Here is a 26,395-nt window from a genome sequence, read left to right as displayed (position 1 = left end):
GTGTGTGTGTGTGTGTGTGTGTGTGTGTGTGTGTGTGTGTGTGTGTGCACTCACCCAAGACACTGGATGTTCTGCTGTCTGAGGGTCTTGGTGTTGTTTTCTCTCTTCTCTTCTCTCTGAAGAACTGTCTCATGTACCCCCAGCTGTATTTCCTCTTCCTCTGTGAGGGCTTTAAACTCCACCACCTCGTCCTGTCTCTGCTCCTTCGGGTTCTGCTCTTTGAAAATTGGCGCGACCCGACACCTTTTCTGTTGGTAGAAAACAAATACTGATTAAATCATGAAAAGGCACACTCCTACACTAATACATATCTAGTTAATTTTGAGTGCTGCACTTTGTGTCAAACATACGTACCCTGCACAGACTGAACCACCATGGTTTCTTAGCCTTTTTTGCATCAGTGGATTTGTCAACTTGTGAGGTGGCAACACTGGTGACGAAGAGAAACACTGTTGTATAACTGTGAACATTATGTTTGAGAATAAAATAAAATAAAATGTAGTCAGGATGAGCGCCCTTACCTTTGCTTCTCCTTTTTGGGCTGAAAGCAAAAAAATAACAATTAGAATATCATTGACATTTACAACTTAGAATTCCTACAAACTACTAAAATGTTTTGAATATGAAGCCGAGACATAGTCTGTCAAACATATTATTTGACGACCGAAGAGGCGATACCTCCACGGTGTCTCTTCATGCTTGTTGCTGGTGAACTGTAAAGTTGAAATAAGGTCAAGGTCATATTAACAGGAGAAAAAGAAAGAAAACAAACCTTTCTACAACAGGAAAACCAACGAAACATCTTGATAACTCTTGTTAAAACGGACTGAGACTGATAGTAAATTGCTGCTATCTGGCAAAGGCAATTCTGTGACAGATTACTAGATAACTAGATTCTAGAGGTCAGTTCTAAAGAACAGTTCTAAAGAACAATTCTAGATTCTATGATGTCAAGTTACAAGTCTGTGTGTAAATGGCGTATGTGTGTGTGTGTGTGTGTGTGTGTGTGTGTGTGTATGTTTTATATATGTATATATATATACACTGTATATTGAAATTTTATTAATTAAGTACATTTTGAATACTAGGGGGGAAGAAAAACACTCACCGTATCCACACCAGAAGTAATATTTCAGTAGTGTGTATAAAGTGTTTTGAGCACTACTGAGGCGTCCATCAGTTTAGTCTACGGTGGCCCCAGCCTCTGTAGCCGTCCTACAAGCAGCACAAGGGACAAATAGGAGACAAACGAGACAAACTGAGTCTTTACCAGGCTGAGGAGTATGTAGGAAGGAAATTAAATAGTTTTTGGTGATTGATTTTTTTTTTTTACATCAATCCAATATAATGTAGGCCCTAGGGTTGAAAACCTTTAAATGTTCCATGGGAAAGTAAACTTTTCATGGGAATTAACTGGAATTTATGGGTAATTTCTGAGAATTGACAGGAAATAATAAATAACTCAATGACAAAACAACTGGATTCAAATGGAAATAAAGTATTTTTTCTCAGGCTGTATTTAGTCATAGATAGAAATAAAAAATGTCACCATATCGTAAACATAATCAATCAATTAATCTGTCAAATGCATAACATTGCAATGTGCCCAGTGGTGAGTTAGCTAGCTAGCAAGTTAACTTACATACTTTGAAAATTTGAGCCGACAGTGCAGTCTGTGTGCAAATATTGAGTTTAAAGTTAACAACTAATTTGTAAAATAAATGTTAACAATAAAGAATGAATTGAAGAGAGAAAAGTCCACAATAAACTTTAGCATGCTCAATCAAGCTAACATTACATCCCACATAGTAACAGCTAACGTTAGCAAGCAAAAACTAGCAGACGGTGTTACTGCTACTGCTGGTTAACTGAAATACTGTAAAATAAATAAAAAATGTATAAAAGCTTACGTGAAAGCATGTAGTCCTCTGATTCAGTGCAGTAATGTTGGTCGTGAGCTGGTCTGCACATGTGATGGATGAATGCACTGTGCATGCAGAGGGTTGTTCTTCTACTGAATTGAAACTGTGCCAAAAATCCACAATTTCCAGGCTACATTTTCTGGGAATTTAACAGAAATGTTCTTACCCTGTGCAACCTTAGTAGGCCCACAGTGAAACCTGAAAGCACACCAGAAACATCTTCAACATAAGCCTACGCTTCACCAAGTGCGGCAGATTAAAAATGAAAGAATAGATAAATAAATAAAAGACAACCCTAAACAAACAACAATAATCAAGATTATGTAAAAGCATGTATGACCTTCATCAACAACACGAGAGAGGAAAGACCAACACGTTTCTTTTATCTGTTTGTTGGTTTTCCAACATACAAACTAAACCAGCTTCAGACCAAGACATACAATAATACAATACAAAGATACAACACATAGCAAAACAAGATACAACAGTGAGAGAAAAGTACATTGAATATGGATATGTCTGTGATATGCCCATACATAGACTACATAGTTGTGCATACCCACCGACATGTAAGTAGGCTATAACACTTGTGTTATTGTATAAAATGTGTTACATACATATGCTCACATGCTTACTCATACAGTCATATAAGAAATCTATTGCATTACATTAAAAACATACACCAGCTACAATAAAATAGCATTCTGGATTAATATCAAATGTTTCATTTTAGGTGTGAAAGGGAAATATGATCATGACATGAATGTGGAAATTTGAAGATATACCATCACAGTAATCCTCGTGGCAGCACATGAAATTAAACAAGCTGGCCTATAATCAGAGAAGAAAACCAACAACAGCTACTGATTTGGATGCAAAGTAGCATGTTCATTTTGCATGTTCCATTGCACTGGCAGCTGTTGTTTGTTTCTTTCCTCAAAATGTCTGTGTGCGCTGTAGGAATGGCTGTGGCTGGTTGTGATAGGGGTGACGGGGGCCACGACAATGCCTGTCTCCCTCCCTGCTGTTCCACCCAGGAGCCTAAACTACTAATGGCCCCCTAATGTATAAATACCATTCTGCAGGCATTAGTCACACTTTCTCTCTTTTTCTGACACACACATAAACATGTATGCACACACACACACTCGGAGAGGCAGGTCTATAAGGCATTAGTCACAGTGGCAGCCCTGCCTACGGTTGGATTGCAGATGAGGGCCAAGGCCAGGGGCTGAGGGTCTAAATTCTCTTGCACAAACAATGCATGTCAAAGAGGCCCACAGAGGCATTCTTTAAGGACGGGAAGATGTTGTTTAGAGCACAAAGAGAGGGCAGTGGGCCGTGCCAGAGACTGGTGAGGATAGAGATGTGTATATCTAGAAGCGCAGGCTGCTATTGTAATGTGGCTGCGTTTTCTATGAGGTTGTATCATGACTGTGTGTGCATGCATGTTGAGTAAATGTCCAGTGGGATGTGTGAATAGGGCAGTGCTGACAGCTTTGCATGTAGAAGGGAATTGGAAAACATGTTTACTTTGAAGCTGCGTGTAGATGCAAATCTGTGCAGGAAAGCTGCATTTTTCTTTTTATTTCCAATGTTGCAAAGTGAGACCACAGGCAGGGGAAGACAAAAGCTTCTCCAATACCCGGGGATTTGTTGACAGCTAGATATCTTCATTCTCACATGAGGCATTAGGGATGCAAATTGCCATTTAGGTGCATGTGTGCAAGAACAATGGAGATCATTAATTCTTATTTAAGGCATCATTGATCAGTTATATAAAGACTGTATGAACGGTCATTAATCATTGTGCACTGAGTAAAAATCTTGCGTACAAAAATGTGTGTTTTATGCTTTTTTTCATGTGTGTGTGTGTGTGTGTGTGTGTGTGTATGTGTTTGGGAGGCTGTGAGTGGGTGCATGAGTGTGACCTTACCCTAACTTTCTGACATTTTCCCACACACATCAAGGATGCTATGAGCTGACAGCCAAAAACACTTTAATAAATTAATTATCCACCACATACTTGATCAAACAAATTTCTTTTATAGTTAATGCACGGATTTCTGATTGTTAAAAGGCTAGCTGGGAGGCTATAAAAATCCATTTTTGCGAGAAACTTTAAATTAGACGCCAAATTCCTATACATCTGTATATGTGCAGGAGCTTCTGTCATATTTGCAAAGACAGACATGCACTGTTAACAAATCCTTTGATCCCAACAATCCCAGGAAAGTCTCACTTTTGCTTAAACTAACAGATGGTCCTGGGTCAGAAGTCCGTCATGCTGCTGCTAAAGTACAATCCCATATTTCAGTCTATTTAACAATTAGTGAACCTCACAGCATGGGACATGGAGATCTTTACTGGAGAGCATCAATCAGACCCCTGAAATCAACCGTGTCCATGCAACTGTTACTGAGCCGTGACCACTCAGCGCCGGTAACCTTATAACAGGGGCTGTAAAACATATAAGGAGGCTTTTATTCGCTTTTTTTTCTAGTTTCCCAGTATTCTCCTATCACATTGCTTTAACCAACCTATTTTAGAGTGCAAACAATTCAATAGTCTGGTTTACGTAGACACTTTCCTGGTCCATGTTGAGCCAAAATCCAATTACGAGCCAAGAAGTAATTGAGAGCATTAGAGAACATTAATACCCTGTTTGCATCAAAAAGGTTGTGCATGGTTTGGCGCGTTTGTATTCGGTAGGCTGTTATGTGACTAAGCAGGAATGTGTGTCTGTGTGTATTAAAATAACAGCATTTCTCTTAAGTGGCTGGAAACTCTAACAAGCTCGCTGAGTTTGGAGCGGGATTCCATGAGAAAACACCTCACCAGGGCTTTCCTCAACATGCTTTTCCTCCACCCGCGCCGGCACCGACGCTCGTACACGCTAATGGACAGTGACATGTATACATGCAGAGAGAGTGAGGCATGCTAATTTCTGCTTCTCTTGGACAAAGATAAAACCGCACAGGAAGTCGGCAGGTTGTTTGGATTCATTGGTGTCATTGAGACATCAAATAGCTTGAGCGTAGGAGTGTGGCTGCACGGAGCTTCAATGTGACTCCGAGTGAGAGTTCAACTGACATATTCTCTCAGCTCCTATTGTAGCTTTTCCAAGTACAGTGGTGAATCAGTGTCTGTACATTAAATGCTTCATTAACGTCTCCCTGTCTCGCCATATGTAATCCCTGCTCCCTCTTATTAGATCCATATTTTACCACTCATTTCATTATTGTTGTTCAGACTGTGGCTTCCAGCTGGTGTGGTTGTAATGTTTTATACCGTTGCAGATTTGTTGGGCAAAGGGGAGCCGTGCTGCTGAACACCGTGAGGCACATTTTCCACTGATTTAGATGTTTCTCCTGTTTACCAGGTAAAGACCCCAGAGAGAACACAGGCTGGAAACTTAAACAAGGAGTCCCGTTTAACGAGTGAGGGGAAAAAAAGCCTTTGCAGTTTGATTTCACATCACAGCAAGAGTTGGCTTTAAAGAGTGGAAACCACCAGAGGTGGAACACAACGGCTTCTGACCCTGCAGGGTAGGAGACAGCGAGGATATTGGTGATTTTCATTCCGAACGTGGGATTTTAGATAAACAGAAAGATTGGCATCTGCTACTCATAACGGACAATTTATGCGCAACATCTCAGCGCTAAGACTTTCCTTAATTTCTCACATCCAGAAAGCATACCGGCTGATCTCGGGTGGCGGGATGAACTGTGTCATGGAATATCATGGATTGTTTGGCAGTTGATTTCATGTGCAAGTATAGACAAAAGCAACATTTTTCTCAGATTTGGATGCATGCAAGAAATAGGTTCTGTCTCATGAAAGATTGAATGAATATAGCCCTCAGAGGGATTTAACACCTTTGTACTGAATCTTCCAGTAACTGATATTGGATATCTTTAAAGAAAAGATTTTCATGCCAAGAATTTCACCAAATTACAAGAGCTGTTTTCCTCCATATTTCGGTTTTTGCAGCATGGAAAAAGCTACAATATCAACATTTACAACATGGAGACACTGAAACTCTTAAAGGGACAGTTCACAGAAAATCTAAAATATATGTTTTTCCTCTTACCTGTGTATTTATTTTATTGTATTTATCAATCTAGCTTGTAAGTTGCCTAGTTTTGGAGATATTGATCGTAAATATCTGTTGAGTTTTTAAAATATATTTTTTGGCACTTTGAGCACCACGAGCTCAGTGCCATATAGTTCCATTATATTCGAGAGAACGCAGAAATATCTATGGCTGATATCTCCAAAACTCTGCAACTCTCACCAAAACAATTGAAAAATATTACAGGTAAGAAGGAAAATATGTCATTTTGATTTTGGGGTCTATCCCTTTAAAGCTGCGCCAATAAATTGTTTTTGTATTAAAAGAAGTACTATGGGAAATGTGAAAGGGATCACTCGTAGAAATGAGCCCTCAGAGAATCATCTGACTGCAGTTCATATCAGCTTTATGGAGCATTTTGGCATCTTTTAGTTAATTGTTTTGGTTCTACGGCCAATCTAGCACTGTTTAGGTTCATTGTCAGCACCATTCCCATCAGTCTTTTTTTGGCCAGAGCAAGCAGCTGTTTTCAGCAAAAAAAACTTTTATAAACCCACTGTATGCTACCTGCCCAGCACCAAATAGTAGACAAAGTTAGAAACTAGCTGGTAGCAAATTAATAAGCATGTGTTTGCTAACATGTTAGCCATATCAACTTCATAAGGTGAATGTTGTGTTTCAGGCTTATTGTGCTGCCCCCAAGCTGCCAAAATATAAATTAAAGCAAGTTTAAAGAAGTTCAAATATTGACAGTTGTTGCCTCTGGGCTCCCTGGAGGGAAACATGAAACAGGGCTTTTATATCTGGTTTCCTGTATATGTTCATATATGTTCTAGTTTGGTTTTGAGTCAGATAAAGGCAGGTGTCATTCTAGGTGTTACAGACTGCAATTGTTCAGTAAAATCCTTTTCTCAACATCCATTTTTTATTAAATGGTCAATATTGGCTCTGTATGAATGATAGGTCGAAACTTAGCTTAATTTGCTAATGATTTTGAAAAGAAAGAATAAGTGGTGACAGGCAAGACACACCTGTTGGATGTTGCCACATCCACATCTGACAGCTATGAGATCCTAGTCCAAATCTCCACTCCATTACAGTATTACACTGTTACCATGATAACCACAATACCACCAAAGACGACAGCCTCATCAATCTTCTGCCTTCTTTCAACAAACACACACACACACACACACACACACACACACTCAAGGCAACTGCCGGGCCTTTCTCTGCTGCACTCAGGCCTCTTCCTGCAGGGAGTTTATTATTCTATCTCTGACATGTTATGTGCTCTTTTATCTTTGAATAATGCATGAAGCCATTTTTTTAAATACTGTTGTACATTTGTCACCAACACTTAGTTTATTTGGCTTTACTTTTAGATGTCAAGGTGCTCCACACGTTATGTAGAAGTCTGTCAAACCTCAAACCCCTGCTCTCTTTGTATCCCTCCCTTCTCAATCATGACACACACACAGTTTACAGGACTCTCTCAGGCCCCATTTCTGCAGCAGCCAGTTCCTTAGCACTTATAACTCGTATTTCTTACAGTAGGCCCTACTTCTGAGAGGCTGAGCCTGTGACTGGGATCTTTCCTTCTCTTGTGTATTGTAATGGTGGCGGGGCGATAATGTAAAGTGTTTGCGGCGGGCCGGGTCACTGGCTGCTGTTTTGAGGCCTCTGTGTTCCCTCAGGCCTCTCCTTTCCCAGCTCCTCTCCCCTGAAGCACTGTGGGTGTGTTTAGAGCATGCCCAGCAGGCCGCCCTCACTCACAAAGCCCTCTTCTTCCACAGTCCGAGGCTACCAGCTGGTGAGAGTGTCCAGTGTAAGCGCGTGTTTGAGAAAAATACTTAATTTACTCCTCCCTGTGCCGCAAACCTAACCAGAGAGGAGGAGAATGAAAGAAACAGAGTTGGAGGGAGACGTGTAGGACTTGGATCTCGAGGTGGAATAAATCAACAAGCTGGACTCATTAGACCGAGCACTGCAGGTTTTTTTATCTCCCCAGCAGGCAGGCGAGGCTGATAAAGCACTGCCACTCAGTAGCAGCTCCAGTAAAGAAAAAAAGAACATAAAACACAAAGAAAGAATAACGTACTGGCTTTGGGGTTTCAGGAATCCAAATTAACTGTGGGTCATGTCATGTGAGAGCCATTGCTGCGGTAAAGCTGGAAAATGGAACGGCTGACCTACATCACCTCTCCGGAGCAGTGGGCAGATCAACCATTCCCATGGGAACTCACAGGGTCCGGATGACCCGCCCACCATGAAAGCCTTTATCAATAGACGCGAGTTCTCAAGCAGGAGAGCAGAATTGAAATAAAAGATGTAAGACAGTGAAAATGAAGGACACAGTTTCTTGTTTTCTTAAGGCCAAATTGAAATTCTGCTCACCCTCTGGACGTGGCTCAGCTGTATTCGGTAAAGGAGACAGTGACAAATGGTCGATGAGCATCACCCTCCGATCCAATCCAAGTCCTCAAACAGCACCAGTGGCCCCCAAGAGTGATGCATCTGTCAGCTGTCATCTTCCTTAAAGTCTCACAGTCCACTTCCTTCCTCCCAGGCATTGTGCAGCAGCCAGGTTTCAGAAGAAAGACATTTTTGGTGCTCATCACACATGATTATTCACAATCGTGCTGGAATGCTGCTGAGGCTGAGAGCTGCTTGAGATTTGGCTGTGGCCAAACTGACAGCAAAAGACACATTTACTGATGCTACAATGTCCAAAAACAATAAGACAAATTATTTCGGGGCCGTCAAAACAGCTGGTCATGTGCCATGTGGGTTTAAAAAGTGATCCGCAGCCTTCTCTCTACACAGTCTCCTTTATGATTAACAGGTAGATGGGATTCTGCATTTGGTGTTTAGGGTAATGAAGAATTTAAATTATTTTCACGGCTTTGAGAGTATGGTTGTTTTAAATCTGAATCTCAGGTTTATGGTAAGTTTAAAGCACTGCAACAACAGATATCTCAAAACCTGGGCAAATAATACCATAACTATCTGCCTGGCTACACCAATACAAATAAATGAATTTATCTTTGCAAATATATATCATAACTAGACTCGGGGAGCGCAGACCTCTGCCGAGGCCATGCCCTATCTCGCCATGTTAACCAAACTGAACAATAATTTGTGTATGTGCCCCATGATTCTGATCCATTCCAAAATGTTATGGATTCTTCTTTAACCCATGCTACACCGTTCCACCAAGTTTCATGAAGATCGAGTCAGTAGTTTTTCCGTAATCCTGCTGACAAACCGAATCTAAACGTAACCTCCTTGGCCAGAGGTAACAAGGCAGACATTTTGAGTCAAGCAGTATAAATGTCCAGAACACAATTTGATTCCTTATGGATCAGCCCCCACAATCTGTTAAAGTGTGGTTGTTGTGGTCGGCCAAACTGCAGAACAGCAGACTAGATCTATTTTCAAAGACTCTGCTATTAAAGCAGACGCTTACAGTGCTATTTCAGGAGCAGGCCTGGGGGCCACCATAACAGTGTTTGATTGTTGTGGATGAGGCTTGAAATCAAACAAGCCACTTTTTATCTTCACTAAAACAATTTCAGTGGAGCAAGAAGAGACTGACTTAATGATGTGGATTTGGGTGGATAATAATAGCAACGATATGAATTCAGAACACATACTGCTCTGCAATGGCTGAACAATGAAATCATAGGTCTTTTGACTGAGGAGGCATACGGAAGCACTTCAGAGAGGATCCTGCTTGGCTACGGTTTCAGCTTTCATTCCCCAAAACCATGATTATTCTTTTGAATTTCACCCCATCAAAACTGCACTCAGACCTCAAGGCACCACAGCAAATCCTCCGGGTCTATGATTTGCATTTCAGGATTTATGTGAACACGTTTGAAGAACATTGAGCTATTCCTACGGCTCCTTAAAAAAAGAAATGATAACATAAGCATAAACAACTTTCATAATATATATTGAGATATGATGAGAGACGCAAAGCAGAATATTGGTTGTTTTTTTTTACCTTTGGTATGGAGCCAACCAGGAGGAGGGGCAGAAGGCCAAGGGCATTTTCAGCCACAACTTCACACTTGTAAGTACATGAAGGATGGTTTTATTTCCTGTTTATACACTAAATGGATCCACTTTGGACCCCATGACCCCAAATGCTGCAAATTACCCTACTAATGGTGTTAGTCACTGAGTAGTACATTAACAATATTGATGTGTTCGGCCCATTAGGTAAAAGATAATTATCAGCTGTCCCTCCACTCTGCAGTACAAGCTATATGTAACTGCTGGTGACCACAGTCTGTTCTTTTCAGAGGGAGAGTGACTTGTTGGCCTTTCTCCTGTTTGTCTTTGCCTGTCCAGGTTGGTATTGGCAATGTGGTGACTGAAGAGAAACACAATCGGGGTCCCAGATTGCTGCTCTGTGCCCTTTATTCATCCATCACATGAAGGGCTTTCTGAACGCAGAGCTCCTATACAAGCAATTAATGCTACTGAGCTCCAGCGCTGGGTGCTGTTCAGTGTAAAGGCTGCCTTGAGGCGCAGACCACGAGGTCACAAAGCACTTCCTATTCCTTAACCTCTCCCTTGTAGTGGAAACAACAGACAGGCATCAAAGCAGTGTCAAATCAAGATAAAGCTTTCTTATTAAGTTCATAGACCCCCTGGAGCAATGTTCTCCTCATAGTGTGTCCTATTCCACTTCCACTGATTGCACAAAAGCCTCGATTTCCTTCATACAGCTGAGATTTTTTTTTGTGTCCTCAGCAGAGGTGAGGAGTAGATTTTCTGAGTTCATGGCCAATCCCACTTTATCTTTTTAAACAGACAGTCTTACAAAGGTATTTAACCAGAAACATGTTGCCCAGCAGATTAATGAACGGCTGCCAGTATGTTTTCCTGTGTGGAAAAGAAGACTTTACACATTTTTCTCAACTTTTCACCAAGTGCACTGATAGGGTAAACTAGAGACTAGCTCAGCATAGAAGTCCAGGCCAAGCAAAGTGTTTTCCTTGGCTACTGAATGGGTAACATGGGAGAAAAGTATACTCCCAGGATATATCATGACATGTTATACTTCACTTTAAATTACAAATAAAAATCAAACAGGAGTTTACTTCATCTGTTGCTCAGAGGTTAGCTTTGACTTGAAAGACATGCAGTGGGGATATTTAGTGTACTAAGATGCATACATGTGCGCACACACTGACATAAATGCAACTAACATTTTACCTCAGGCAGCCAAAGACCTTCACTCAATCATGTTCCATGTTTCGCCTTTCCTGAAAACGTTTCCGCCTGCTGCCTTCGAGGCACATCAAACTAGCACAAAGACTTCCAATAGAATCTAAGAACTGCATTGCAAGTTCAATCTGTGGTTTTATGCTCTATAAAATGTATATGTTATTAAAACAGAAATGGCATGACAACTGTGGCAAATACTGGATAGAAATGTGACTGATGCATGAGCAAAGGAAGAAGATGATAGCAGACAAAAGTCTACAGGCCAGATTCAGCATCTATTAACCAGGCATCTCTTCACCTCATGGCTCCGGAGCTCCTGTGTGGGGTGGCTCTGGGCCACTGAGCTATAAAGAGGGATGAGATAATCTGGCAATGGTGGAGGTCCACTGTGGAGAGTGTATTGTCTGCGATGAAGCTAATAAAGACCAGCCATGCTGTCTGATCCCTGATATTTGGCCCAGGTCCAGACTGGGCATACTGCTCTTGTCTCTCCACTTATCGTCTCCTCTCCGCCCCCTCCGAACTGTGACAGGAGGGCTTCCAGGATCAGCTTTGATCAGTGTCTGCCTGTCATTCAGCATTAGTCACCCCAGGAGCGGGGAGTCCTCTTTGGGCCCAGGATGGACCAGAGAAGGGCTCGATCCTGAATGGAAGGGCCCATGGCTGTGGAACAATCAGCTCTGTGTGGCACAGCAGACGTCTGGGTGTTAGCGGACATACTCCGGTGTGTGCCACATGTCTCACCCCTGACACTGTCACGACCCAATCTGCACTCCCCTTACAGCTTTATCTCCCGAATATGGCCCCACAACTCTATTAAAAAGTATGTGTTGGTGAGATCATAGCTACTGCTGACACCTACACATGCTCATTTAACGATGATTTAAATTATATTTAATCACTTTTCCAGGGCAAAACTCCTTAAAATAGTTCAAGTTATACCCATTGCATCCAGAAGGTCAAAACATAGATTCAATTTCAACAAATTAGCTTATTTCTTATTCTATTTGAATTACTGTAACGGCTTGGACAAAATATTGTTCTTGTTCCAGACCAATTTAGCTGCCAAGCATGATATCCGACGTCTCCTATTCAAATCTATCATCTATCATGTCTGAGGGGATCAGGTAGAGGGGAGTACAGGAGGAGTGTGCATTTGAGTGTTCAGGCACACACATGTCCATATAGAGCCTCAAGGTCACTAGGACTGCTCTGTTTCCCATGGTTTGGATGCTTTTGAGTTGAATGGGAGGATTGTGGAGTCAGTTTATGATGGTATGAGAGAGATATAATGTGAAGACCTCATGGTCCATGGCCATGGAAGCAGTCACCAGTGAAAAATGAGCACACGCAGACACATATGCACATGCACACACTCGCTATATACACATGCGCTGCAACATCTGACACCGCTCCCCTGCTGCTCCCAGTGTCAGGAGGGGAAGTCCATTCATTTCAGAAAAATGCCTTGTGAATCAGAAAGACTCTGAACCAGGACTGAGGTTTCGGTTTACATGGAGACTGAATGTTAACAGCTTGTGTCCACAACATCCGAAACCATTCATAAATAATATTTAGATTTTAAATGCAAAGGCTATGATGAGGCGAACTGGGACCATCGATCATGAAGTGATGTGAGCTCCGTTCAACCATAAAAGTAAGGTAACATGAAATTTGCCATTGTTCAGTTTAACCCCGTCCGAAACTTAAGCAGCCAATGTCTTATTCTACACAATCGGCTGCATTCCATCTTGTGGCGCTCTACAACTCAGTAGCAGACACACAACTAGCAGACGTATCAGTTATCACAACCCTTTTAGCATTTCCTGTTCACTAACCAAAGCTTGAGTTTCTTCCAGAGGTAATCCATCATTGACATTTATGTTTTTGATTGGACACGCACGCACACACACACACACAGTCGAGTAACAATGGGGGTATTTCAGTAGGACTCCAGTTGGGAGAAGAAATAAAAAAATATTGTCTCCTGAAAAGAAGTGGAAAAAAGAAAGAGAGAAAAAAGCTGACAATGAAAGGAAGGAAGAATGAAAATAATGGAGTAGAAAAGAAATGGAGAAAAAAGGGAGACGGGATGTCTTCAGACATTGATTGGTGAGTTACTAACAGCAGAGTATTTGACTTTGGACTATTACTAATACAGTATTTGATTTTTTTGGTTTTACCAAGTCAAGCTTATTTGAATAACTCTTAATAACACTTGCCAAGGATTTCACACTGCCAATATCTTGATCAATGAAAGAAAGTTACATTAGGCGAACAAATAGGAGATCAATTTGCCTGATATTACCCACAGTGCAATGCAAAAAGGAAACAGTTTTAAACAAAATATTGATTTTTATGGCATGATGTCATTAATGAATTCATCTTGTTGCTCTTTAGCTTTAACATGAACATTTTTTTTGTTTGACCAATTTTATTTAACCATCAACCCGACAGTTAGAAATCACGTCCGCTTTCTTAAGATTCACATGTTCTTTCATTGTGCAATATTTATAATTAACACTATCTATGCAACACCACAACTCTCCGTATGAGCATGTTGTGGTGCTGGTTCCCTGTGTTAATTAAATATAAAAGTTACCCCCCTTTTTCTAGTCTGATGCCAGAATGGGAGCAATAACGTAATGAAACCTGAAGGTTAACTTTGTTTAAAACCAGGAAGTTATCAACAAAGGGCCTTCGCTGATATTAATTGAATCTGCGTTCCTGTGAGATTGGCCACCGCTGCTCTGGCCTTGACCTATACATGGATCTCATTCTCTCATTTTTCTCTGGGCTGACCTGCCTGTAACACCACCAGAGATAATAGATCCCATGAGACTCAACTAGTGAAATGTTTACTCTTGTGTCAACGATTACCAGAATCATGAAATATTAAACTGATTCAATATGACTTGGAAATATGACTCGGAAATACAGTATATGTTTCTTTTCGATCTCCACTTCCCTAACTTTTCTCCTCCTGAAACCCATGAACATGACATCACCGGAGCAAAGGCCATGTGCAATTAGAGCCTGAAGAGTGACAGGAGGCCTGAACCCCCATAATGGGAAATAGATATTGCAGTTATTACTTTGCAAGGAGGGTACATTTATTGGGAAATATCACACACTGTCTCGCTAAATGATGGAGACAGAAGCAAATTAGAGCAAGGGTCAATCTGACAGATCCATCAAGCTATGAAAAGACCCTGCCATCATATTTCCAACAGGTATTACATATCTGCTTTCTTTAGAGCGCTGAGGCTCTGGGATTTTTTGAGGAACCATTAGGAACAAACCCCATGTAAATCTCAGCAGGATATTGTGCTGAATGTGTGTGGGCATATCACATTCTGGTAAGACACCCGTACACGCATGCTAAATGTGATCACATCCGACTGAAGAAACACACTCCGTCCATTCTCCCCATTTCAGAACTCAAGTTAAAAAACACGAGAAATGTCAAGGAAGTGACAAATAAGTGCCCTTTGATTTGATTTACAGATAAAACACTCAAGCTCATTCCCAAGTGTTTCGCCTCCGTTTTCTGTCAATATTATGAAAACTGCTGCAATTCCCATACTTCAAGTAAAACCTCAAATTTCACTTGAATTTCAGAATAAAACTAAATGAAAACACAGTCTGGTCTGTCAAGACGGCCAAACATTTCCATCTTTGTTTGACATGGTCAACTACCACGGGCACAGTCACTCAGGCCCCATTGTGAAATCCGAATAATTAAAGGATTTAGCCAATCAATCTCCCAGCACAATTTCCTCCATCCTGGCTTGAGCCCAATGGGGTCTAAGGGCAGCCTGTGGAGGTGAAGGTCACAGGCCTATGGGACGTGTTCAGGAAGTAGCAGCACACAGCGCAGCCTGTAATGAATATCATGGGCGTCAGAATAAACACAACACCACCAGTCACAGCTCAAATCACACTCTCTAGAATATTCTGCATTCCCATCTAACACTGCACACTCAGTTACTTCAGTACAGAGTACAGAGCTGCTTGCTTGTCTGTACAATACATCTAACTGGAAACTGTATTGTATGAATGGATAAGCAATAACCGACAACAAGCATTTATATGGTATTAGAAAAAGGCTGTCATTGAGGCTATTTTTTAGCGCAGAAACAACATGAAAGTTATTAGTCGAGGTACATAGTACGACATTGATGTTTCTGCTGGTGAATAACATGGTCATTGAACGATGGAGACCCCGAACAAAGGCTGCATGTCAGACCTGGGAAAAGACATCAATCCTCTGAGTGTTTGAAACACACACAGACACACATATTCCATTTATTTTCCTTAATCACCGATCAGCCCTCCTGTCAAGTGGTTTGAGCCACGCTCAGAGAAAATACTCAAGTCAGTCAGTGAGATCTTAAGCACAATGTGTCTCTCTGTACCTCGCCACGGGCTGTGAAGACAGAAGTGAAACAAAATGAATCAGTCAGATGTCAATTAAGCATGAAATAATACTCGCGGTGCACTGTGGGATAGTTTTTTCCATACAAAATCAGGATGTCACATGAGGTGAAATTATGGGAAGTCAGGTTCTGTCCTCCAGTTTTCCAACATGGGTTTGAAAGAGGAGCTCTGTCTTCTGAGATTACGTGGCCACCTGTGTGTTCTGTCGTCTATCAAAGGAAAAGAGCCAGAAGAGAAAGAAAACCCCAAAACACAAAACTATTTATTGAGACAAATTCAGAGCAGGAAGGGAAATATTTGGTTAGCTCGGCGGCGAACGGTCGGCGGTGTTGGAGCAGTCCACGGTTGAAGTGGGGGGGAACAGCCGGCCCTTTGTTTGTGGAGAGAATGGTGCACTCCGTGGGGTCACTGCTGGAGGCCCAACATCACAGACACGAGGACACACACACACACACACACACATTGTACCTCTCTCACACACATGCATGCATGCACACACATACATGTTTGCCTGCACATGCATGCACACTCACACAGAAACCATAACATTCCTCCGCTTCTATGAATGTTTTATTAACCATGTGAATGGGTCACAGAGTTACACCCCCCTGGCATAACTATAGTCTCTAGTCACACACACAAAACTGCTCCAGCTCCTTCTTACACTGACACAACTACCGACGGAGCGGAGTGGACGACATTGACATGGTGAGATTCCTGGTCTTTTATAACCCTCCAACCTGTGTCTTCTTGTTAGGTCACCATGTCTGAATCTGACCAAAAACCATGAATCTCCGGGTGTAGACAGTCTGTGTTTTACTGGACACTGGTGGTATCCTGCAGACGCAGGGCATTCTTTGCCACAAATGACAATTGAAGGATGAGATGTTGCTATAGATATTTTAAATCAATTTTTTCAATGGTGCGAGCACCACAGACATGTTTGCTTTATGCTTTATTATATTTTTTATATCGAGGAGGAAGAGTGCGATTTTTAGATTTCCAGGTCCCAGAACCTGGACAAATCAAATCAAAATTACTTGGAGGAACCAGGCAAGCTCTCCCCCCTTGTTTCCAGTTGTTATGCTAAGCTAAAATAATTGCCATGTTGGCTTTAGCTTCATATTTAGCATATAGATATGAGAATTATATCAATCTTCTCATATAACTCTCACCAAGAAGGTGAACATGTCCCATAATGTTTCTTTCATAATTTGGGGCGACCTGATATTTTTATGAAATGTATCCAAGACAGAGAAAACTAAAACAATGCAGTGATTGTGGCAGCATTTTTTGCCTGGGTATTTTTATGTGCATAACAGGGTCATAAAAGTTTTAAAACGGCCTTTAAACTGACATTGTCGTTTTCCGCTTGAGTCTCTTCAATCCTGAGTTACCTCTTGTACATTAGAGTATGATCTGTTGTTTTGCCCATAAAATATTCCTGTGCCACACAGTCCCTTACAGCAGCTGTAAACATCCTGGAAGATACACAACATGAGAACATTTGGCTCAAACTACCCCCTCTATATTTTTATGAGCACAAGACATTTCCAGTCAGTCCGTCCCCCATACGTGCACAGCACTGTTCTTTTTGGACAAAGTCCGACAATATCAGTCACTAGAGAAAGACTGGCCAATAGTCAATCCATACCAAATCCCCTGAGCCCACACACAAACATCTATCAGACCCCCACTGCTGAGCTCTGGAACCAGAAAGTCTCACCCAATACCATGCAAAGGTGTTAAACTAGGAGCATTTCCAGAACCAACCATCAGTCCTTGCACCACACACAGACAGACACACATGAGCATGTTAATTCCTCCCACTCCTCCATACCCCCACAGAGCAGAACTCAACTCCTGTTTGTTTTGGATGGTCCTACGAGGGGACCTCCATGTCGAACAAACTACAACACAGCCCGAGTAGTTTGGTGCAGACTTCACAGTGCAGTGCTGCAAGCAGAGATCAATGGGCAGTAGCTGCTCACGTCACCAATGTTACAGCTATGCAACAATCTCCACTGCATCCAGCTGCTAACATCTGCTTCATGTCTCTTTCAGCTGCACTGATGCATGCTGTGTATGGTGGCTGCAGTTTCAGTTGTCCTTTTAATGTGATTTTAGATTCTAAACATCACACTTTTGCATGCCCACACTTGGCCTGAAAGTGTCTGTTATGCATCTGATGTGGCTGTGTTAATAAAAATCAAAATGTGTGGGATTCTGGTCTCAATATGAGACTGACTGCTTCCACGTGTGGCTTTTGAGGATCCAATAGCAACATAAGCAAAAACCCATTTTGGGTGCTACGACTTGTCGCTGAATACACCCGGGCTTCAGACAGAAACATTAAAGTCATGCTGAAAGGACACGAGTAACCGTAGCGTTAAATCATTCGCCTGGTTGCGATCTCTTTACCAGCGGTTTCTCTGTCCCGCTGATCCTGCTGTTTTAAAAGAAAATCGTATTATATCTAATCACAGCGATGCTGCTGTCCTGGCTGTCGTGATGGAGAGAGGAGTATTATTGTAGATAATGCCCAACATTAATCTCACACTGCCCTACATATTCAGGTCAGAGGTCAAAGCCATTTCATGTTGTCTTCCTCACGCTTGGAATTGTATTGGACTGTGTCCTCCCCTGGACTATTTATTATGACCCTAATGTCCTGGTCTCAGATATCACTTTAACTCTCTCTCTCCCTCTCACCCTGCTAACACATATGTTGGGTCTGTTCACAACGTATATCAATACATTTTGTTGAATCGATAATGGCCGGTGTATGTGCAAAACAAAGATCTCCTTGTTTTTCTCCATGCGCTACTTCAGAGAAAGAGATACTCCCATGTTGTCAAAATGACAAGGGGTTTTTAAAGGCTTGTTAATAACAGAGATTGACAGCTCACTGTTGGGCAATTATTGCTTGGTTTTCAAATGTTATTACTTCCAAAGAAACGACAGTATATCTTTCAACATCTGTTTGTGTAGCCAGGGGTTTTGTTTTAGAGGGTGGTCATCCTCAAATGACACTCTAAATTCTCACAGTGTTTTTCAAAGATGACAATTAACCAATCAAAAATAAGTATTGCATGTATTCAAACAAATAACCACAACAATTAATCATATTTTGTTTTTCAGCAGAGTATAACTCAACATGGTATGGGAAAAGGAGAGACACCCATGTTTGTGTGCTGTGACAAAACCACAGAGCGGGCCACTTGAGCCAACTCCTTCATAATGCTCCTTTGCTATCTCACACACACACACACACACACACACACACACACACACTTTCAAACACATCTCCAGAATAGTCCAGATTTAAGACCTGTCGCTGGTGTGGAACATAGTGAAAAGGAGTATCCTGCGAGGCCCTTGGGGGCCAGAAAAGTACTATGTGGCGCTGTATATGTGCTTGTGCATGTGTGCGTGTGAGGGTGTGTGTTATGGCTGAAAGTGACCCGAGAGGCCCAGCTAGTTACAGCCTCTCTGCTGGAGACCACCACTTCCACAAAACGAGCATTGTTGGTACAGAGCTCCAGACACCAGAGACACACACTGGAAACAACTTGTATGTACACACACGTACAAAAAATACTTACACACCACAAGAAAATGAAATGTGCCGAGTTTAAAAGAGGCAATAAACTGAATAAAATCACAGTAAGTCCCACAGAAGAGTCTCATCTCACAGCTACACTCCAGCCTTTCGATACAAAACTCACACAACACTTTCAAATGTGGATCACTGTCGCTAACAATAGCCCTTGGGTGGTTGGTCAGACTATTATTGTAGGTGTTTCTATGCAAATTATGTGTGACTGAGAGCATGTCAAAAGCAGTTACTGGAAATAATGTGGTGAGCTGGACATTGTGAGGCAGAACTACTTTGCCTGCAAAGAAAAAAAGCGTGTTGAGATTTGTCTGACCAGTGCTAAACTGAAACACTGTGCCAAAGCCACTGGATCAATGTTATTAGTCCGCCAATACACAATATCAGGAAGACATCATTATTGCCATCAACAACATCATCATCATCAAAGAGAGAAGGAGGGGGGGTCAGCATCATGACCTCCACTTCTGGCTGCGCGCTCTACAGAGACCTCGTTGGCTGACAGCAGTATACGTCAGCACCTCTCACCGCTCCAGTATAACCCCCTCAAGCCTCTGGCGGTCACACAGACGCAAGTGTAAAAGTATCAGCAACTGTTGCCCGGACTAACCCATTCAGCATCCACGTCCCACACAGCCTGACACAGAGGAGTGAGACGGCTCACTGAGCGCGACGCGGAAAAGTGAGAGGAGAGGTGGAACATTCACGCACAGCCTTTTTAGTCTGGATTGTTTTGGCGCCTCTTTAAACTCCACCTTGGATCGTTTCGGACATTTGTCTGCACCGTTTTTCCTCGTGGATTTTGATTTTGTATTTATTTCAGCACTTAATTAAATGGCAGCTCGGAGTATGATTCCCTCGCACCTGCTCCTGCTGATGTTTAACTATGTCCTGGGTGCTGCATCAGTTAGGATCATCAAAGGGGGCTCTGGAAGCGCACGGGACAGCTTCATCCAGCCCTCATCGGACCCTTTCTCAGATGACCTGGACCAGGACATGGTCTCCCAGCACATGTCAAAACTGTACGAGAAATACAACAGGGGAAACCGCCTCAGAGAGGGAAACACTGTGAGGAGTTTCAGAACCAGCCAAGGTGTGTGAAGACATTGATAAACCTGCCTTCAGAGCGCAATTGATAGGTATCGCAACACTTTATGTTCATTCTGGAACAAAAAAGCCTATGCCATTAGTGCACTAATCCTACGCAAAAAGCGAAAAATAAATGCAGTATTCAGAAAGCTCCCCTGATCCTCTCAATTGATGGTTACTAAACGTGCTCAGTGGGGCTGCCCGGCCAGACGCTCTAAATAGGTAGGCTTGTTTTGGAACAGTCTGAGAATGCATTGAAATGATTTTGGGACGCTGTGGGCACACTGTGTTAGTGGCATGCAGCTGTGCCCTTCTTTGCGGAGTCTGGTCAATTACCGCAGAGAGACGCGCAATATGCGCAGGAATGCATGCGATTCCCTGCGAGCAATGCCAAGCGTCTATACAGTGAAACCCTCAGCGGCAGTTACGCGCTGCAAAGGGTCATTGTCGTGGCTTCTGCGTTCCTGTTGTGGCTACAGGACATGTATGACTCCAGGTCATGGAGTCAGGGGGCTTAAAGCACAGTCGCTCCTGTCTGTCTGATGCTGTTTTTATAAACACAACTCATAGACATTTATATCCCACATAGTTCTCGGATGGCATACCATAACACGTGTGTATTTTTACTGCAGTGACTGAATGTAATCCAAGGAGGGATGTAAGAGAGTTTTCACAACAATGTTCGATCTGTTAAAACAGTTGATTATGTCTTGGTGTCTGGGCAGACAGTGCTGGCTGTATTAGGCTTAAGGGGAAGCTTTAAGAGAAACTGAGGTAAGCATTTCCATATGCAGGCTGAATCCGAGGTAATGTATATCTCTTGAGTCAGTCCCTACTTCCGCTGGACTCTTATACAATGAACAATAACTCTGCTGTTGAAGTTAATGTTCATCATGAATATGTAGCTCTCTGCTCGCCCCCTCCACCCCTGCCAGCCAGATCCTCAGAGTCTGGTTCCTCTTAAGGGCACGTTCGGTACCAAGGCAGGCAGCCGCCTACCAGCCACACAGCTCAGTCATGTAGCACATGCAAATGTGTTTAATAGTCCCACCTCTCAAGCAAGCAGGACTGCTTTTAGTGAAATTTGATACCAAATTGCATGGTCGTTCCTTTTTCAGTCATTTCTTCATCTTACATTACTGTTAAATAATCGTGAAAACTTGAAAAATCAAATAAGGTTCAATTCCTGGTTACTATCATCTCATAATACCAAATATATCAGTATGGATCTGTCAGCTCAACAGCAAAAGGCCAGTGGGACATATAAATCTAATTTTGGCTCTTTTATCCTCTTAGAACATAAAAGCACCTGTGAGCGAGAAAACTGTTTCTGTGAATGAAATCCTTTAGAATACAACATTCTGTGGATAAAAATAAGTTTTCACTTGTCAGGTTGTTCACCTGACTGACTGCCACTGACTGACTGATTGTTTTCAGACTCCTCTGAGGACAGGACGACGTACCAACTGAACCTTACAACCCTCCAGGACTCAGAGGTCATCCTCTCTGCCACATTCCACTTCCTGCTCGATCGGCGCCCTCATCAAAAACCCTGGTTCTGTAAACGCTTCAAAAGCCCTTCCTGTCGTTCCTCAGCCGTCCACCCTTCTCCGTCCATCAGCCTGCTCCTTCGCTCTGTATCCTCTGGGTCAGAGGTCAGATCTGGGTCAATGGGGTCACTTCTAGGCAATGTGACCTTCCACCCCCACAGGAGAGGGGTGTGGCAGATGAAAGATGTGACCCAGGTCATAAAGGAGGCCAGGGACAAGGGTCAACTCCTGGTGTCAGTGGAGTTGGACTACCAGAGGAAACCAGAGGGGGCGCTGCATGGTGGGAGCCTGCCATATCTGTTACTGTATGCTAATGACCAAGCCTTGGCAGAGCCCAACAGCATGGCTGCAAGCCTTCAGAGATATGACCCGTTCAGCGACGGAGGAGAGCCCTCACGTTCCTCTCACAGACCTAACTCCTCACCAGAGTCAAACGGACGAGAGAGAAGGGAAGCAGCTCTGCTCTCTGAGCCCATCCAGAACAATGAGCTGCCAGAGGTTGACTACAGGCCTGATGGGTACAGTAAGGATGACCTCTGGGAGAGCACTTGGTACCTGGCACTCAAACCTAAATCAGGAAGGAAGGAAAAGAAGAGAAAGAGCCAGGAGGATGAAGAAGTGGATCAAGGTAGAGGAACCAGTGTTAAAGAAGACCCTCTGGTTCTCAAAGAAGGAGAAAGAAAATCACAGGTGCTCAAAGCTGATGACTCAGCCGAGAAAAAAATCAAAGACAGTCGCATGCCGACTACCAGTGACGGACGAAAGCATGAGTGGAGAAACGAGGGGAAGGATGGAAAAAGGCACAACGCGAGCGCTAACTCTCAGTCACCTGTTCTGAGTTTTGATGAACAAACGATGCGTAAGGCCAGAAGGAGGCAGTGGGGCGACTCCCAGCACAGAGGCTGCTCCAGGAGGAACCTCAGAGTGGATTTTGCAGACATTGGCTGGAGCGAGTGGGTTATAGCCCCCAAGGCCTTTGATGCCTACTACTGCACTGGCACATGTGGCTTCCCCATGCCCAAGGTAGGAGCGCAAACATCTAAGTCATTCCACAACAGCATGACCAAGTTATATTGAGGAACTAAAGTGTGTTGTTCTTCTGCCATTTATTGATTTTCTCCTGTGCATGCCTCTCCCCTACCACTCAAACTCTCCCAGGTGGCGAGGCCGTCTAACCACGCCACCATCCAGAGTATAGTCCGTGCCGTTGGGATCATCCCCGGAGTTCCTGAGCCCTGCTGCGTCCCAGAAAAGATGAGTCCTCTGGCTGTGCTCTACCAAGATGAATCCAGGAATCCAGTGCTTAAGGTTTACCCCAATATGTCCGTCCAGTCCTGCTCCTGCAGATAGGAAGGGTGTGGTCAATGGTGGCAGAGGACAAAACAGGGTTCACGTGGAGAGAAACAGAACACAGGACTAAGGGAGACAGAACCATACCTCTGTTTTTTAAGTGGTTTCTTGATTCTGACAAACAAAGTCACTTTGGCTGCCATTATTCCTCGAGGAACATAGACTGTAGAGAAATCACTTCCATCTCTTCTGCCCTGCGGCAGCAGACTTGAAGAGGCACATTGTCTGGCGTCTGGCTTAGGAAGAGGAACAGAGACACACGTGTAAAGTCAAGGCTCCACATGTCTAAGAAACTCAGTTGTTTTGATTCTGTGTTTGAGATAATATTGAAGAGTTCATGGACAGGAGCATTTTTCCTTTTATCTCAGAATATACTTGCTTTTCAAACAGCTCACATTGACTTTGTGTTCATGTTTTCTTTGGACACGAAGGCTATAAATAAAAGACTTTATCAATGTGTCATCGGGCAGCTTACTCAGTCTCACACAGATGACAGAGATTATGAAACATATTTCTTCATTTTCGCATACTGTGTGCATCTGTTCTTACTTTTAAACAAACCATACTCCACATTGTACATACATGCAATGCTCATTTGTTTGCAAGAATGGAAGGTCATTGTACATTCTTGCTTTGTATATCTTAAAAAGGGAATATCCAACGGATGGTAGAGAGCATCTGGAATTCATTTACACCCACCAACTCCCGCATAACACTTCAAGAATGTTATAATGAAACCAGAAATATTTTTATATTTTGAATGTGAAACTTAATAATTTGTCATGGTTACTAGGTTATGTATTACTATATTTTAGACGAGGTGTTGTTTTGTACATGTGTATTGTTTAAATTATGAAAAAGGTAGCCTTCTATAAATTAGAATAAAAAAGTAATTTAATCCAATTCTCGTGGTAGAATGTTATTGTTCCATACACTTTGTGTTATTCTTGGTCATTACTGCGTATAACTTTTGATTCTGAGGGGGGGACTTTTTAGTCAAAACAAACCTAAAAGGGCACCACTGTTCCAAAATCACTTTGTACAAAAGCAGGAAGGTTCCACTCAAAGATAGCCAACATTCCCCGAAAGCCCCCTTGAACTCATTTTTACCCCACGCCAAAGGCTCAGACGTCTGTTGTCCAGCAAATAATGTGGCTGATGCAGCTGCTGTGGATTAATGCTTGATGGAGGAAACAGGCACGCACCTATTAGGACGTCAGCCACTTGAACATTAAAACATGGTGCACTTCCCCTTGTCTACCCCTCCATTCAGCAAAACATTTCCAAGTGCAGAACGTTTTTAAACAGATGGTTTCAGGCAGATTCCAACCACATTAAATCAACTGCTCGTCAATTTTATTCTTAAGAGGAAGAAGGTGGCCCATGTGGTGACAAACCGACAGTTAAATGACAGTGTGAGCCTTTTGATTATCATCTCATTACTCTGCGGCTGTTCTGCCTTGAGCCTGAAGAAGTTGGCCCAGAGTACCACATCTGTTTCTAACAACAGAATGCTCTCAAGTTCAAGACTAGACAGTCATTTTGTCTCAAAGAAAGAGACATTTAATAGTGACTTGGGGGGAAAGGAACACAAGATTGAGCCCTTATACAGTTTATTGCAGTCGAGAATAATTCTAGAAGTCTTTTGGCTGTCGTGCATGGAGTCACCTGTTTTCATCTCTAAAGCTAAACTGTGCCACCCCTTCTGTCTGCTTTGCTTTGTCCATTAGATATACAGACACTATAAAAAGTATTCACCCTCTTTAGAAGTTGTTGTGTTTTCTTTTTGGACACTGACCAACAAAAGAAGGCTCTTTAATGTCGAAGTGATCTCTATAAATATGACATTGACTCAATAAAATATGGATTAACTAATTATGTAACTTCGAAAACTAACAAGCTGCACCAGACAGTGATAGTATATGTGTTTTCTTATTAAATGGGTTGTATACCTTTTACAAGAATGTATTTTGTCTTTTATATTTGTAATTAATATAGATCACTTTGTAGAGATCTGTTTTCAGGTTTTTTTCTGTTGATCACTGTCATAAAAGTCACATTAAATCTCATTGGATTCAATGTTGTGTGATAATAAAACATGAAAACTTGCAAGGAGGGTGAACACTTTCTATGTTAAACCAGTGAGTATGAAATGAAAACAGGACATCTTAAAGTGTTCCCATAATCCATATTTGAGGATGATAGAGAGAGAATATATGAAATACTAAATGCCTGATTCCATTTTCTCCATTTTGAACAAGTGGAAAAAAATATTTTTACGAATGAACCCTTGATGGGGTCTAACCTCTGTTTAAATTATGATAACGACTGTAATGAGGGTTATTATAGTGATGTTTAAATTAATAGATGATTTAGCTACAGAGTAGGCCGGGCCCAATTGTAATGAACACATCCAGGTTCATTTTTTTTCCTCATTTCCTGACTGATCCCTTTTACAGTCCGGACCCACAGTCTGCTATTACAAAGTGAACCCCATGTCAACCGCAATCACAGTCACAGGAGAGTGCTTACAATGGTCGATTGCAGCAGAGAAAACCACAGTAGTTTCGGCTCGTGTTCAGAGCCTAACATGCCTTAACCAAACGAGGCAAGTGGGGAACCAAGAACAATATTTGTTTTTCCACTTGATGACCGTTCAATTACAGGAGATCAATACAGCCATTATTAGACAACAGAGGATTTTCTGTATGCAGGGCTGAAATGGCTCTTTCCTCTCATGGTTACTGAGCTAGGAGAACGAATAGTTCTGTTCATTAGGACATAGCTTTAATAGAGTGACACTGTGCCTCTTAATCACCTATTTAGTCATGTGGGCCACTGGGTATTTTATTTAATAATTTTATTTTTCCTTTAGAAAGTAAAAAAAGTACTTTTACCAGTTTCCACATAACCTTTAGAACATTTATTCAGCCAAGAAGTCCATTTTAGTCTGGACACAAATATTATTCGGGCTTAAAATAAATGAGGTTTAAAACTCAATGACAGATTATGAACATGTTTCAGTGTATTTGTTCTCCTATGATTTTTAGAGTGAGTGTTTTTCATGTCTTGTGTAGGTTTCAGTCCCAGTAATAAAACACATCTTCAGTTT

The 26,395-nt window shown here is 42.2% G+C and overlaps 1 protein-coding gene across 1 annotated transcript; it reads left to right on the top strand.

Moving 5' to 3' along the window:
• Positions 1-19,887: 19,887 nt before the first annotated feature.
• gdf10a (growth differentiation factor 10a) lies at positions 19,888-25,045 on the top strand. The gene is made up of 3 exons (XM_031872488.1): positions 19,888-20,387; positions 21,821-22,956; positions 23,092-25,045. Exons 1-3 carry the CDS (start codon positions 20,129-20,131, stop codon positions 23,281-23,283), a joined length of 1,587 nt encoding a protein of 528 aa, XP_031728348.1. The 5' UTR covers positions 19,888-20,128; the 3' UTR covers positions 23,284-25,045.
• The last annotated feature ends 1,350 nt before the right edge of the window (positions 25,046-26,395 follow it).

This window comes from Anarrhichthys ocellatus, unplaced genomic scaffold (assembly GCF_004355925.1).
Source record: "Anarrhichthys ocellatus isolate YVR2014 unplaced genomic scaffold, GSC_Weel_1.0 scaffold3, whole genome shotgun sequence".
NCBI classification, from domain to species: Eukaryota; Metazoa; Chordata; class Actinopteri; order Perciformes; family Anarhichadidae; genus Anarrhichthys; species Anarrhichthys ocellatus.
The sequence above is the reverse complement of the archived record's forward strand: the minus strand, read 5'-3'. Positions and strand labels throughout refer to the sequence as shown.

Coding starts and splice junctions, on each gene's coding strand:
- gdf10a (XM_031872488.1), top strand. CDS start 20,129: ATGGCAGCTCGGAGTATGATTCCCTCGCACCTGCTCCTGCTGATGTTT. Junction 20,388..21,820: donor GAGTTTCAGAACCAGCCAAG/GTGTGTGAAGAC, acceptor GATTGTTTTCAG/ACTCCTCTGAGGACAGGACG. Junction 22,957..23,091: donor GTGGCTTCCCCATGCCCAAG/GTAGGAGCGCAA, acceptor AAACTCTCCCAG/GTGGCGAGGCCGTCTAACCA.